The sequence below is a fragment of the Carcharhinus amblyrhynchos genome, chromosome 1 (genome assembly GCF_965287045.1).
Source record: "Carcharhinus amblyrhynchos chromosome 1, sCarAmb.v2.hapA, whole genome shotgun sequence".
NCBI lineage: Eukaryota > Metazoa > Chordata > Chondrichthyes > Carcharhiniformes > Carcharhinidae > Carcharhinus > Carcharhinus amblyrhynchos.
The window spans coordinates 4,948,138-4,963,977 of NC_137324.1; the positions used below are offsets into that span (position 1 = coordinate 4,948,138).

Genomic DNA, 15,840 nt, shown 5'->3' on the forward strand with positions numbered 1-15,840 from the left:
AGGGAAATCATGCTTGACAAATCTATTGGAATTCTTTGAGGATGTAGCTAGTAGGGTGGAATTTTTCGAGAAAAATTCTAAGTGTCCAGTTAAAGTGAAAATGGCAGAGTTGCAGATCCATTTTTGGGGAAAGTTTAAATGCCCAGTCTTGTGCACATAATGTACGAAAAAATGAGCTAGACTGCTTCTAGCTACTATAGGATGTGGGCAGTGCTTAATTCACCAGCCAGCAGCAGAGGAAGCTATGACATATGGGCCGACCTCTGTGTCTCCACATCTGCAATTCCAATCACAGAAGCCTGACAGAGAGTGAAAGCTGTTAGGCCTCTGCTGCTAGAACCAGCCAGAACCTAGAAACATTGAAACTAGAAGCAGAAGAAGGCCCATTTAGCCCTTAGAACCTGCTTCACCATTCATTTTGAACATGGCTGATCATCAGGTTCAATATCCTCATCCACCCTTCACCTATATTCCTTGATCCCTTTAACCCCAAGAACTATATCTATTTTCTTCTAGAATTCCTGCCAAGTAGACAGTGCCAAGGTGCCAAGCTGGCACTTCCCAAGAGACTACCCTCTTGCCCTCAGCCTCCCTGGGATGGGGCGGGGCCTGTGACCACCATCTCACCCTGACCTCCAAGCCTTAACTCTGACCTTTTTACCTTCTCATCTTTGATTCCATTGTTCTTACACAGCTTTGAAACTCCAATCTTTCCAAACATAAATATATTTCATGTTTTAATGTTGGTGCTCTTTTTGGGTCAATAAAATATAATATCCCCTTTTCTGTTCACCCTGGAAATGTCTATAAGATGCAAAATACAAAGAAACTACAAAAGGTTGTGAATGTAACCAGTCCATCACGCAAACCAGCCTCCCATCCACTGACTCTGTCTCCAGTTCCCGCTGCATCAGAAAAGCAGCCAGCATAATTAAGGACCCCATGCACCCTGGACATTCTCTTTTCCACCTTCTTCTGTCGGGAAAAAGATACAAAAGTCTGAGGTCACGTACCAACCAACTCAAGAACAGCTTCTTCCCTGCTGCTGTCAGACTTTTGAATGGATCTACCTTGCATTAAGTTGATCTTTCCCTACACCCCAGCTATGATTGTAACACTACATTCTGCACTCTCTCTTTTCCTTCTCTATAAATGGACCAATCTGACCCCATGACATGATCCAAACCCCACCCCAGACTCTCTGAGATCCACCGGCCCCCCAAACCGAATGTCTGAGGCCCACATCCAACCCAATATCACCAGGCAAGGCTGTTCCCTTCCTGTTGGCGAACACTTCAGCAGTCATGGACATTCGGCCTCTGATCCTCTGGTAAGCGTTCTCCAAGGCGGCCTTCACGACACACAACAGCGCAGAGTCGCTGAGCAGAAACTGATAGCCAAGTTCAGCACACATGAGAACAGCCTCAACCGGGATCTTTTGCATATCACACAATGTGTAACCCCCACAACTTGCCTGGACTTGCAAAATCTAACTTTCCTGTCTGGAGACAATACACATCTCTTTAACCTGTGCTTAAAGCTCCCTCCACTCACATTGTCTGTACCTTGAAGAATTGATTATCTGTAAAGGCTCACATTCCAATCATTATGCATGTAAATTGAGTTTGTGTCTTTGTGCCCTGTTTGTGATCAGAACTCTCAACCACCTGACGAAGGAACAGCCAAAAGCTTGTGGCGTTTGCTACTAATAAACTTGTTGGACTTTAAGCTGGTGTTGAGGGATTTCTTTCTAACTTACCCCAGTCCAACACTGGCATCTTCACATCATATAGCATGCAAGAAACAATATTTTTCACTGTACGTTAATACATGTGACAATAATAAATCAAATCAAAATGTTTCTTGTCACCGCTAACTTTTCTTTGATATTCAAACTCTTAACTTATCTAAAAATGGAAATAATAGATCCATCTATTCACTTGTAACTCCGATCCACAATTTCTCATTAAAAAAAATACAAATATTGGGACAGCATGGTGGCACAGTGGTTAGCATTGCTGCCTCACAATGCCAGGGACCTGGGTTCGATTCCTGGCTTGGGTCACTGAGTGTGTGGAGTTTGCACATTCTCCCCGTGTCTGCGTGGGTTTCCTCTGGGTGCTCCAATTTCCTCGCACAGTCCAAAGATATGCAGGTTAGGTGGACTGGCCATGCAGAATTGCCCCTTCGTGTCAGAGGAACTAGCTAGGGTAAATGCATAGAGTTATAGGGATAGGGCCTGGGTGGGATTGTAGTCGGCGCAGACTTGCTAGGCCAAATGGCCTCCTTCTGCATTGTAAAATTCTATGAACATCTATGAATAAAAGAATGCACAAAACTAACTTATACACACACACACATATGCAGGTTGCCACTCAACTGCTCTTGGGAACGAAGGATGAGCAATAAATGCTGGCCAGTCAGCGACACCCATGTCCCAAAAAAAAAGATGCTTTGACAATACCTGAAGTATCTCCATTTTGAATGTAGCCATGTCGGCTTGGCCTGTCAATCTATCATCCCATTTTACCAGGGATATGTCATGAATGTTTCCAGCTCAGACTGCTATGAGCCTTGGTAAAGACTGTAGACACAATGATGTTCTCTTGCTCCTTCTTCCCTTATCCTTCTTCAAAATGGATGTCAATGGTTGACCATTTAAACGCCCAAATCCATGGGAAATGATTTAGGATTAAGGCTACAGTTAGAAGGCAGGGGTTTTGGCTTCTGCATTCCTGCCAGCGATGTGGATGCACCAAAGATTTGGCCCTGTCACCATTACTTAAATCCTGGTCTGTTAACTTCAGTCAAGTTGGTCTCTGTTTGGAATAATGACTGTGTATTTGAAATGGTTCAGTTGCGGTGGCACAGTGGTTGGCACTGCTGCCTCACATTGCCAGGGATCCGGATTTGATTGCCGGCTTGGGACATTGTCTGTATGGAACCTGCACATTCTTCCCGTGTCTGCGTGGGTTTTCTCTGGGTGTCCTGTTTCCTCCCAAAGTCTGAAAGGCATGCTGGTTAGGGTGCACTGGCTATGCTAAATTCTCCCTCAGTGTACCCATATAGGCATCGGAATGTGGCGACTAGGGGATTTCCACAGTAACTTCATTGCAGTGTCAATGTAAGCCAATTTGTGACACTAATAAAAAAAATTTGACACTTTAAACTTTACTTACCAGGCCGGACTGTCAGCTGTGGTGTGCAAATGTGGCTCTCGATGTCTACTGGAGGCACCAGCAGCTGGTCTGGATGGAACAGAGGTAATGTTAAGCCTGTTGTTCCCTATTTTCACACTGTCTGCAGTTCTGATCCTGTCTGATTTAAATCACATCTGCTCTTTCAGCTCCTAGTCAAAGGGCTCATCATGAAACCTACTCCAGAATATTCCCAGTGTTCCAGTAAAAAGAGAGTTTGTGGATATGCATTTTTTTCCAGAGAATTTGAGCCCTAACCTCCGATCTTCTAGCGTCATAATAGGGGCACACCCCAAGGGCAAGCTGGGGAAACCATCTTAGATCTTTATTGCTAATAGTTTGCATGGCAATTGCAAAGATGTGCGAAAAGCAAATTACTGTAGAAGATGGAATCTGAAACCAAAAGAAAAAAACGCTGAAAAATCTCAGTAAGTCTGATAGCATCTGTCAGGAGAGAAAAGAGTTGACGTTTGGAGTCCAGATGGCCCTTTATCAAAGCTTCGACAAAGGGTCGTCTGGACTCGAAACATCAGCTCTTTTCTCTCCTGACAGATGCTGTCAGAACTACTGAGATTTTTCAGCGTTTTCTTTTTGGGCAAAGATGTGGTACTTCCTCTCAGCTCTGAAAATGCAATTTATATCGCTAATATCAGATTGCTCTAGCCATGTTACACAAAGAGATACCCCTCATGCTCCCTAATCTCTCTCCAGATCCCGTTCCCCAGTCTCTGCCCTGATTCTGTTCCCCAATCTCTCTTCTGATCCCAATCCCCAGTCTCTCTCTTGATCCCGATCCCCAGTCTCTCTCCTGATCCCGATCCCCAGTCCCTCTCCTGATCCTGTTCCCCAGTCTCTCTCTTGATCCATTCCCCAGTCTCTTCCTGATCCACTTCCCAGTGCCTCTCCTGATCCACTTCCCAGTCTCTCTCCTGATCCGTTCCCCAGTATCTTTCTGGTTCGCTTCCCAGTCTCTCTCCTGATCCGCTTCCCAGTCTCTCTCCTGATCTGCTTCCCAGTCTCTCTTCCCTCCTGTCACATTGTGTGATTTAGAACATAGAACATAGAACATAGAACACTACAGCACAAACAGGCCCTTCGGCCCACAAGTTGCGCCGATCACATCACCTACCAACCTACAGACCTATCTATAACCCTCAATCTCATTAAACCCCATATACTCATCCAGAAGTCTTTTAAAAGACCCCAGCGAGTTCGCCTCCACCACCACTGACGGCAGCCGATTCCATTCACTCACCACCCTCTGAGTGAAAAACTTACCCCTAACATCACTTCTGAACCTCCCTCCCCGCACCTTAAATCTGTGTCCTCTCGTAGCGACCATTTCAAACCGGGGAAATAGCCTCTGAGAGTCCACCCTATCTATTCCTCTCAACATTTTGTAAACTTCTATCAGGTCGCCTCTCAACCTTCGTCTCTCCAGGGAAAAGAGTCCCAGCTCCCTCAACCTAACTTCATAAGGCATGCCTCCCAGTCCAGGCAACATCCTTGTAAATCTCCTCTGCACCCTTTCAATAGCTTCTACATCTTTCCTATAGTGAGGCGACCAGAACTGCGCACAATACTCCAAATGAGGCCTGACAAGGGTCTTATAAAGTTCCAGCATTACCTCCCGACTCCTAAACTCAATCCCTTGATTAATGAAGGCCAGTACACCATACGCCTTCTTGACCACCTCCTCCACCTGCGAGGCCGATTTAAGAGTCCTGTGGACCTGGACCCCAAGATCCTTCTGCTCCTCAACACTACTCAGACTTCTGCCCTTGATAGTGTACTCGTTCATCCCGTTGGTTCTGCCAAAATGGACGACTACACATTTATCCGCGTTGAAGTCCATCTGCCACTTCTCCGCCCAGTCCTGCATCCTATCTATGTCCTGCTGCAACTTTTGCCATCCTTCCAGATCATCCACAACACCACCGACCTTCGTGTCATCAGCGAACTTACTTACCCATCCCTCCACTTCCTCATCCAGGTCATTTATGAAAATGACAAACAACAAGGGTCCCAGAACAGATCCTTGAGGCACTCCGCTGGTGACTGACCTCCATTCAGAAAAAGCCCCATCCACAACCACTCTCTGCCTTCTGCAGGCAAGCCAGTTCTGGATCCACAAGGCCAAAGGCCCTTGGATCCCATGCCCTCTCACCTTCTCAAGAAGTCTTGCATGGGGGACCTTATCAAACGCCTTGCTGAAGTCCATGTACACTACGTCCACGGCACTTCCTTCGTCAATGTGTTCAGTCACATTATCGAAGAACTCAACTAGGCTTGTAAGGCACGACCTGCCCTTGACAAATCCATGCTGACTATTCCTGATCATGTCAAACCTCTCCAAATGTTCGTAAATCTTGTCCCTCAGAAGCCTCTCCATCAGCTTACCAACCACTGAGGTCAGACTCACCGGTCGGTAATTTCCCGGGCTATCTCTGTTCCCTTTCTTAAAAATAGGAACTACATCTGCAATCCTCCAATCCTCTGGAACCTCTCCCGTCTCCATTGACGACGCAAAGATCATCGCCAGGGGCGATGATTTCTTCAAGAAGAAATTAAATATAGCTCTTGGGGCAAAAGGGTTTACGGAAAAGGCAGGGTCAGGACATTGAATTTGATGATCTGCCATGATCAAAATGAATAACGGAACAGACTAAAAAGACTGACTGGCCTACTCCTGCCTCTATTTTCTATGTTTCTGATCTATTCCCCAGTCTCCCTCCTGATCCCATTCCCCAACGTCTCTCATAGAATCATAGAAACTACGGATGGAGACAGTCCTTTCAGCCCATCCTGGTCCATGCCAACAAAAAGCCCATCTCAGCTGACGGCAGTTGTCAGCATTTGGCCCATATCCCTCTAAACCTTTCTTGTCCATGTATCTGTTCAAATGCCTTTTAAATGTTGTCAACATCACTGCCTTAATTGCTTCCTCTGGCAGCTCATTCCACAGACATATCACCTTCTATGTAAAAAAGAGTTCCCATTAATTCTTTCCCCTCTTAACTTAAAGCAATCCCCTCCAGTTCTCTATTCCCCAATCCTGGGAAAAAGACTGAGTGCATTCACCCTATCTATGCATCCATGATGCTAAGGATACTGTGAATAGAACATTTAGCAATCTGGTCACACTGTAAGCAATGGCTGCACAGGCAGAAAAGCATTAGGCTGCCAACCACCAGGAAGAGTAATAGGAGTGGACTGGTAATGTAGCAGTCCCTTGTGGTCATCCCCCTCTCAAACAGATATGCTGTGTTGGATATTGTTGGGGGAGGGATACCCTCTCAGACGAAAGCAGTAACAACCAAGTTTGTGTCACAATAGTTGGCTTAGCTGTGGATGCAAAAGACTGGGAAACTTTTAGTATTAGGGAACATGATTGTAAGAGGAGCTGAGAATCGTTTCTGCAGCTGTGAACAACACTCTCTAATGCTATGTTGTCTCCTCGATGCCAGGGTCAGGCCTCTCTCAGGGCGACTGCAGGGCACTGTGAAAGCGGAGGGTGAACAGCCAGTGGTCATGGTACATGTTGTTACCAACGACATGGCTAGAAAAAGGGATGTAGTTCTGCAACAGGAGTTTAGGTAGTTAGACAGTACATTAAAGAGCTGGATTTAAAGTTATAACCTCTGGATTATTTCTGGTGCCATGCGCCATCATGTATAGGAATAGGGAAAATAGATCAGATAAATGTGTGGCTAAAGGGATAATGTAGGAGGGAGGGCTTTACATCTTTGGATCATTGGGACAGTTTCTGGGGAAGGTGAGACCTGTACAAGCATGACAGGTTGCATCTGAACCAGAATAGGTCCAATATTCTTGCTGGGAGGTTTGCTGATGCTATTGGAAAAGGTTTAAACTAATTTGGCAAGGGGATGGGACATAGAATAGATATACAGTTGGGAGCAAGGTTCAGAGGGGATACTAGGTTCATCCAGTAGGCAGGGAAGGGCATGGGAAGACACATGGGAGGATTGGGAGGTTCAATTACATCTATGTTAATGCAAGGAGCCTGTCTGGTAAGGCAGATGAATTTAGAGCATTGATCAGCACATGAGTGTATGATATTGTTGCAACCACTGAGACATGATTGAAAGAAGGGCAGGACTGGCAACTCGACATTCCAGGGGATAGAAGTTTCAGGCTAAAAGGGGGATGTAAGAGAAGAAGGAGGCATTGCATAATTGATTAAAGAGGCCATCACTGCAGTAATGAGGGAGGATGTCTTAGAAGGGTCTTCAAATGAGGCCATATGGGTGGAGTTTAGAAACAGAAAAGAGGCCACCACCTTCCTGGGATTATATTACAAGCCTCGCCTTACCTTACATGACATGACAACTGATTAGCAGGAGACTTCCTGCAGATGATTCCCGACTTCATTAGTATCTTTGTGATGAAGAAAGTCATAAGTGACATGGTCAAAATTGGCGCCAGGATGTTGTGGCCATAAGTAAAGTCGTCTGTTACACCTAAAGGAAAGGAGGAAAAATAGGTTAGTCTACAGTCTACCAAAGTCGGAGGAGTGGTAGATAGTGAAGAGGGGTATTATAGTTTACAGAGAGACTTGGACAAGTTGCAGAGCTGGGCCGTGAGGTGGCAGATGGAGTTTAATGCGGAAAAGTGTGAGGTAATTCACTTTGGCAGGAATAACAGATGTGTAGAGTATAGGGCTAACGGTAAGACTCTGAATAGTGTTGACGAACAGAGGGATCTAGCTGTAAATGTGCATAGATCCCTGAAAGTTGGAAATCAAGTAGATAAGGTTGTTAGGAAGGCATACGGTGTCTTGGCGTTTATTGGTAGGGGGATTGAATTTAGGAGCCGCAACGTCATGTTGCAACTGTACAAAACTCTGGTGCGGCCGCACTTGGAGTATTGCGTGCAGTTGTGGTCCCCACATTATAGGAAGGATGTGGAGGCATTGGAGAGGGTGCAGAGGAGGTTTACCAGGATGTTGCCTGGTATGGAGGGAAGGTCCTATAAGGAGAGACTGAGGGATTTGAGGTTGTTTTCGTTAGAAAGAAGGCGGCTAAGAGGAGACCTTATTGAAACATACAAGATGATTAGAGGTTTAGATAGGGTGGACAATGATAGCCTTTTTCCTCGGATGGAGAAAGCTAGCACGAGGGGACATAGCTTTAAATTAAGGGGTGGTAGTTATAAGATGGATGTCAGAGGCAGGTTCTTTACCCAGAGGGTGGTGGGGGAATGGAATGCCCTGCCTGCTGCAGTTGTAGATGCGCCTAGTTTGGGGGCATTTAAGAGGTCCGTGGATAGGTTTATGGATGGAAAGGGATTGGTTTAGGTTAGAGGGTCATTGATTTTTCTTAATTGGTCGGCGCAACATCGTGGGCCGAAGGGCCTGTTCTGCGCTGTAATGTTCTATGTTCTATGTACAGTCCTCCCAACTGTACTCCCAGCTATCTGTTCAGTGTATAATATTCATCATGCAACTGAGTACTGGATTGGATACAGTGGGCACGATCAATGCCTTCCATATCACCCTGACACCAAACTGGGATAGTAAGAGCATAAAGAGAGGCAGAAGGGTTTCTGATGCATGTTCTGGGGAATTTTCTTGATCAGATAATCCCTTTTCTAATAAATATCAATAGGATATAGGCATATTTATGAAATGGACAGACGTGTGACACATGAAATGTCATGCCGAAAAGTATAGAGTGATTCAGCTCAGTCTGAGGAACAAGGTCATCTATAATGAGGCAATTTTCTAAAGCAGGAAGACCTAGGGGTACATGCACCCAAATCTCACAGGGCAGGACTTAGTATCTAAATGAGGAGAGACTTTGGGGTGCTCCGATGCAGAGGGATCTGGGTATCCTTGTTTTTGAAACACAGAAAACTAGCATGTAGGAACAGCTTTCGAGTTTGCTGATGACACCAGTGCAGTGGATCAGATCTCAAACAATGACGAGACACAGTACAGGAATGAAACAGACAATCTGGTGAATTGGCGCGGCAACAATAATTTCTCCCTCAATGTCAACAAAACGAAGGAGATTGTCATTGACTTTAGGACGCGTAAAGGAGAACATGCACTTGTCTACATCAACGGGACCAAAGTAGAAAAGGTCAAGAACTTCAAGTTTTTACGTGCCCAGATCACCAACAACCTGTCCTGGTATTCCCCCCCGCCCCGCCAACACTATAGTTAAGAAAGCCCACCAACACTTCTACTTTCTCAGAAGACTAAGGAAATTTGGCATGTCAGCTGCAACCCTCACCAACTTTTACAGATACACCATAGAAAGCATTCTTTCTGCTTGTATTACAGCTTGGTATGGCTCTCGCTCTGCCTAAGACTGAAAGGGACTACAAAAGGTCATGAATACAGCCCAATCCATCACGCAAACCAGCCTCTCATCCATTAACTTATGAAGAAAGATTAAACAGTTTAGGCCAATGCTAACTGGAACTTAGAAGAATGAGGCAAGATCAAATTGAGATATACTTGATGATAGAATAATAGAACCCTACAGTGCAGAAAGAGGCCTTTCGGCCCATTGAGTCTGCACCGAACACAATCCCACCCAACCCCATATCCCTACATATTATACCTACTAATCCCTCTAACCTACATCCCTAGACACTAAGGGGCAATTTCTTAGCATAGCCGATCAACCTAACCTGCAAATCTCTGGACTGTGGGAGGAAACCCACAGGAGGATTGCGGATGTAGTTCCTATTTTTAAGAAAGGGAACAGAGATAGCCCGGGAAATTACCGACCGGTGAGTCTGACCTCAGTGGTTGGTAAGCTGATGGAGAGGCTTCTGAGGGACAAGATTTACGAACATTTGGAGAGGTTTGACATGATCAGGAATAGTCAGCATGGATTTGTCAAGGGCAGGTCGTGCCTTACAAGCCTAGTTGAGTTCTTCGATAATGTGACTGAACACATTGACGAAGGAAGTGCCGTGGACGTAGTGTACATGGACTTCAGCAAGGCGTTTGATAAGGTCCCCCATGCAAGACTTCTTGAGAAGGTGAGAGGGCATGGGATCCAAGGGCCTTTGGCCTTGTGGATCCAGAACTGGCTTGCCTGCAGAAGGCAGAGAGTGGTTGTGGATGGGGCTTTTTCTGAATGGAGGTCAGTCACCAGCGGAGTGCCTCAAGGATCTGTTCTGGGACCCTTGTTGTTTGTCATTTTCATAAATGACCTGGATGAGGAAGTGGAGGGATGGGTAAGTAAGTTCGCTGATGACACGAAGGTCGGTGGTGTTGTGGATGATCTGGAAGGATGGCAAAAGTTGCAGCAGGACATAGATAGGATGCAGGACTGGGCGGAGAAGTGGCAGATGGACTTCAACGCGGATAAATGTGTAGTCGTCCATTTTGGCAGAACCAACGGGATGAACGAGTACACTATCAAGGGCAGAAGTCTGAGTAGTGTTGAGGAGCAGAAGGATCTTGGGGTCCGGGTCCACAGGACTCTTAAATCGGCCTCGCAGGTGGAGGAGGTGGTCAAGAAGGCGTATGGTGTACTGGCCTTCATTAATCGAGGGATTGAGTTTAGGAGTCGGGAGGTAATGCTGGAACTTTATAAGACCCTTGTCAGGCCTCATTTGGAGTATTGTGCGCAGTTCTGGTCGCCTCACTATAGGAAGGATGTAGAAGCTATTGAAAGGGTGCAGAGGAGATTTACAAGGATGTTGCCTGGACTGGGAGGCATGCCTTATGAAGTTAGGTTGAGGGAGCTGGGACTCTTTTCCCTGGAGAGACGAAGGTTGAGAGGCGACCTGATAGAAGTTTACAAAATGTTGAGAGGAATAGATAGGGTGGACTCTCAGAGGCTATTTCCCCGGTTTGAAATGGTCGCTACGAGAGGACACAGATTTAAGGTGCGGGGAGGGAGGTTCAGAAGTGATGTTAGGGGTAAGTTTTTCACTCAGAGGGTGGTGAGTGAATGGAATCGGCTGCCGTCAGTGGTGGTGGAGGCGAACTCGCTGGGGTCTTTTAAAAGACTTCTGGATGAGTATATGGGGTTTAATGAGATTGAGGGTTATACATAGGTCTGTAGGTTGGTAGGTGATGATGTGATCGGCGCAACTTGTGGGCCGAAGGGCCTGTTTGTGCTGTAGTGTTCTATGTTCTATGTAAACCAGAGTACTTGGAGGAAACCCACGCAGACACAAGGAGAATGTACAAACTCCACACAGACAGTGACCCGAGCCGGGAATCAAATGCAGGATCCTGGAGCTGTGAAGCAGCAGTGCCAAGCACAGTGCTACCACGCCGCCCATGGTATGGAGGTATGGATAAAGTATTCTAGGATGAGAGGTCATAGAGTCAGGATAAGGGAAAGCAATTTAAAATAGAGCTGAGGAGAAACTACTTCTCCCAAAGGGTTCTCCCAAAGTGCAACAGATGCTGGGACAGTGAGTAAATTTAAGAAGGAGTTGAAGGGTTATGGGGAGAAGGCAGGAAAATGAAGATAAGGGGCGTATCAGCCATGATCAATTGATGGAGCGAACCTGATGGCCGAATGGTCTAATTCTGGTCCTATATCTTATGAACTTGAGAAAGTACTTAAAAAAGTCACACAGAATCTTGGGTTTTACTGACTGAGGTATAACATATACTAATAAGGAAATAAGGATGAAACTATGTCATCAGATCACCGGTCATCTTACTGAATCGTGGAACAGATTCAAGGGGCCGATTGGCCTACTTCTGTTCCTAATTCTTATAGACTTATGAAAATTAAAACAGGCTTATTCAGAATCTCGGAGAGTATTCACATCTTTCATTTGGAGAAAGTTAGTTGAGTTAAAGGAAATAAAAGAAAAATACTGTGGAATCAGGAACAAGACCAGAAAATGCTGGAAAATCTCAGCAAATCTGACAGCATCTGTGGGGACAGAATAAAGCTAATGTTTCAAGTCTAGATGACCTTTTGTCAGAGTTAAGAGCAAAGAGAATCAGCGGAGATTTATACTATTGGGGTGGGGGAGGGGGGAGTGGAATGGGACAAAGGGAATGTAAATAAGGATAAGAAGGCTGAGAAGCACTCAATCTTTCCAACTCTTCCCCGCAACCCCCTGACCCCCTCCCCCTGCCCCCCCCCATCCCTTTAGTGCAACTGCCACATTCCTCAGGCAGTCCTTTAACAATCTTTTCTGCTATTCACACATTCTGATCACTTAACGGACACTCTTAGCTCCTTCCCAGTCTTCTGTATCCACATTTACATTCCCTTTGTCCCATTCCACACCTGCTTCCGCCTCCCCCACCCCAATAGTATAAATTTCCACTGATTCTCTTTGCTTTTAACTCTGACAAAGGGTCATCTAGACTTGAAACATTGGCTCTATTCTCTCCCCACAGATGTTGTCAGACCTGCTGAGATTTTCCAGCATTTTCTGGTTTTGTTGTGTTGAGTTAAAGGAGAAGTTGAACAACGTGAGACCAACTCCAACCAGACAGAAGAGGGCAATAAGAAAGTGACAAGTTGGACCAGAGTTCAAGGAAGCAACAGAGCTTAGTCATAACCTTCGAAGAATGCTTAAATTCTGGAACAGTCCTAGTAGATCGGAAAACTGCCAATGAAACACCTTCAGAAAAGGGGAGCCAAAAAAACAGGTAAGTATAGGTCAGTTAGTTTAATGCCTATTATTGGGAAAAGGTTAAGAGTCCATTATAAAGGATGCAATAGCAGAGCGTTTAGAGATACATAAGATAATCGAGCAGAGTCAGCAGTTCCAAATTTATTAGAATTATTTGAGATTGTACAGGATAGATAAAAAGATCACTTCCTAACTCTCAGGCCACAATCAGTAAGGACAGGCAACAACATCTCCCCCACGATCATCTTTGACACTGGTGCCCTGCAAGGCTGTGTTCTCAGCCCCCTACTGTACTTCTTATACATCTATGGCTGTGTGGCCAAATTCCCCTCCAATTCGATTTTCAAGTTTGTGGGTTGGATCTCAATGATGAGACAGAGTACAGGAATCAGATAGAGAATCTGGTGAACTGGTGTGGAAACAATAATAAGAACATAAGAAATAGGAGCAGGAGTAGGCCATCTAGCCCTTCGAGCCTGCCCCGCCATTCAATAAGATCATGGCTGATCTGTCGTGGCTCAGTTCCATATTCCCGCCCTCTCCCCATAACCCTTAATCCCCTCTCTTATCAAAAACCCATCAACCCGCGTCTTAATCTCTCCCTCAATGTCAACAAAACTAAGGAGATTGTCATCGACTTCAGGAAGTATAGAGCGTGTTTAGGAAGTACAGAGCATGCCCCTGTTTACGTCAATGGGGACAAAGTAGAAAGGCTCGAGAGGTTCAAGTTTTTAAGTGTCCAGATCACCAACAACCTGTCCTGGTCCCCCCGACACCACTGTTAAGAAATTCCGCCAACGCCTCTATTTTCTCAGAAGTCTAAGGAAATTGGCATGTCAGCTAACGACTCTCACAAAATTTTACAGATGCACCATAGAAAGCATTCTTTGTGGTTATATCACAGCTTGGTACGGCTCCTGTTCTGCCCAAAACCGCAAGGAATTACAAAAGGTTATGAAGGTAACCCAATCCATCTTGCAAACCAACCTCCCAACCATTGACTTTGTCTACACTTCCGCTGTCTTGGCAAAGCAGCCAACATAATTAAGGACCCCACACACCCTGGACATTCTTTCTTCTACCTCCTTCCTTCGGGAAAAAGATACAGGTCACATACCAAATGACTCAAAAACAGCATTTTCCCTGCTGTTGTCAGAATTTTGAATGACCCTACCTTGCATTAAGTTGATCTTTCTCCACAACCTAGCTATGACTGTAAACACTACATTCTGCACTTTCTCCTTTCCTTCTCTATGAACAGTATGTTTTGTCTGAATAGCACGCAAGAAACAATAGTAGTGGGCTGAGAACACAGCCTTATGCAGCACCGTTGTTGAGGATGATTGTGGAGGAGGTGTTGTTGCCTTTTCTTACTAATTGTGGACTGTGGGTTAGGGAGTTCAGGATCCACTCACAGAGAGAGAGGTGCCGATGTCCAGGCCACGAAGTTTGGAGATGAGTTTCATAGGAATAATAGTGTTGAATGCTGAACTGTAGTCAATAAATAGGAGTCTGACATAGATGTCCTTGTTATCTAGGTGTTCCAGGGTTGAGTGCAGGGTCAGGGAAATGGAGTCTGCTGTGGACCTGTTGCGGCGGTAGGCAAACTGTAGTGATTCCAGGTAGTCTGAGAGGCTGGAATTGATTTGTGCCATGACTAACCTTTCTAAGCACTTCATAATGATGGATGTCAAAGCTACCAGCCAATTGTCATTAAGGCACACTGCTTGGTTTTTCTTAAGTACCAGGATGAGGGTCATCTTCTTGAGGCAGATAAGAACCTCAGATTGTTGTAAAGAAAGGTTGAAGATAGAACATAGAACATAGAACACTACAGCACAAACAGGCCCTTCGGCCCACGAGTTGCGCCGATCACATCAACACCTACCAATCTATAGACCTATCTATAACCCCCAATCCCATTAAACCCCATATACTCATCCAGAAGTCTTTTAAAAGACCTCAGCGAGTTCGCCTCCACCACCACTGACGGCAGCCGATTCCATTCACTCACCACCCTCTGAGTGAAAAACTTACCCCTAACATCACTTCTGTACTTTCCTCCCCGCACCTTAAATCTGTGTCCTCTCGTAGCGACCATTTCAACCCGGGGAAATAGCCTCTGAGAATCCACCCTATCTATTCCTCTCAACATTTTATAAACTTCTATCAGGTCGCCTCTCAACCTTCGTCTCTCCAGGGAAAAGAGACCCAGCTCCCTCAACCTAACTTCATAAGGCATGCCTCCCAGTCCAGGCAACATCCTTGTAAATCTCCTCTGTACCCTTTCAATAGCTTCTACGTCTTTCCTATAGTGAGGCGACCAGAACTGCGCACAGTACTCCAAATGAGGCCTGACAAGGGTCTTATAAAGTTGCAGCATTACCTCCCGACTCCTAAACTCAATCCCTCGATTAATGAAGGCCAGTACACCATACGCCTTCTTGACCACCTCCTCCACCTGCGAGGCCGATTTAAGAGTCCTGTGGACCCGGATCCCAAGATCCTTCTGCTCTTCAACACTACTAAGACTCCTGCCCTTGATAGTGTACTCGTTCATCCCGTTGGTTCTGCCAAAATGGACGACTACACATTTATCCGCGTTGAAGTCCATCTGCCACTTCTCCGCCCAGTCCTGCGTCCTATTTATGTCCTGCTGCAAGATGTCTGTGAATACCCCCCACCAAACGATCTGAGTACACGTTCAGGTACCCCATGGGGGCCAGTTGTTTTCTGTGGGTTGACGTTCAAGAAAATTGCTCTGAGATCTATAATGGTGACCCCATTTACAGGTTCATCCAGGGCTTCCAGACTGAAGGGCATGCTCTCGCTGACCTCTTGCTCAAAACGGGCATAGGATGCATTGAGCTCATCAGGGAGGGGTGCACTGGTGCTGGCGACTTTACACGCCTTCATCTTGTACCCTGCTATGCTTGCAGATTTTGCCATAGTCAGCGCAGGGGTCAGTGTGGCTAGTCTGGGATTCTAGCTTGGTACTGTATTGTCTTTTGGCATCTTCGATGGATCTCCCTAGATCGTATCTAGC

At 45.7% G+C, this 15,840-nt stretch overlaps 1 protein-coding gene across 1 annotated transcript in view; it reads right to left on the minus strand.

The window, feature by feature from the left end:
* LOC145348502 (disintegrin and metalloproteinase domain-containing protein 12-like) overlaps positions 1 to 15,840 on the minus strand; it is a 200,291-nt gene that overhangs the window by 26,041 nt on the left and 158,410 nt on the right. The window contains exons 23-24 of the mRNA XM_080196694.1: positions 7,531 to 7,678; positions 3,180 to 3,248 (exon numbers count right to left, since the gene is read on the minus strand). Coding sequence (XP_080052820.1) covers positions 3,180 to 3,248; positions 7,531 to 7,678 — 217 coding nt within the window. The remainder of the gene's footprint in view (positions 1 to 3,179; positions 3,249 to 7,530; positions 7,679 to 15,840) is intronic.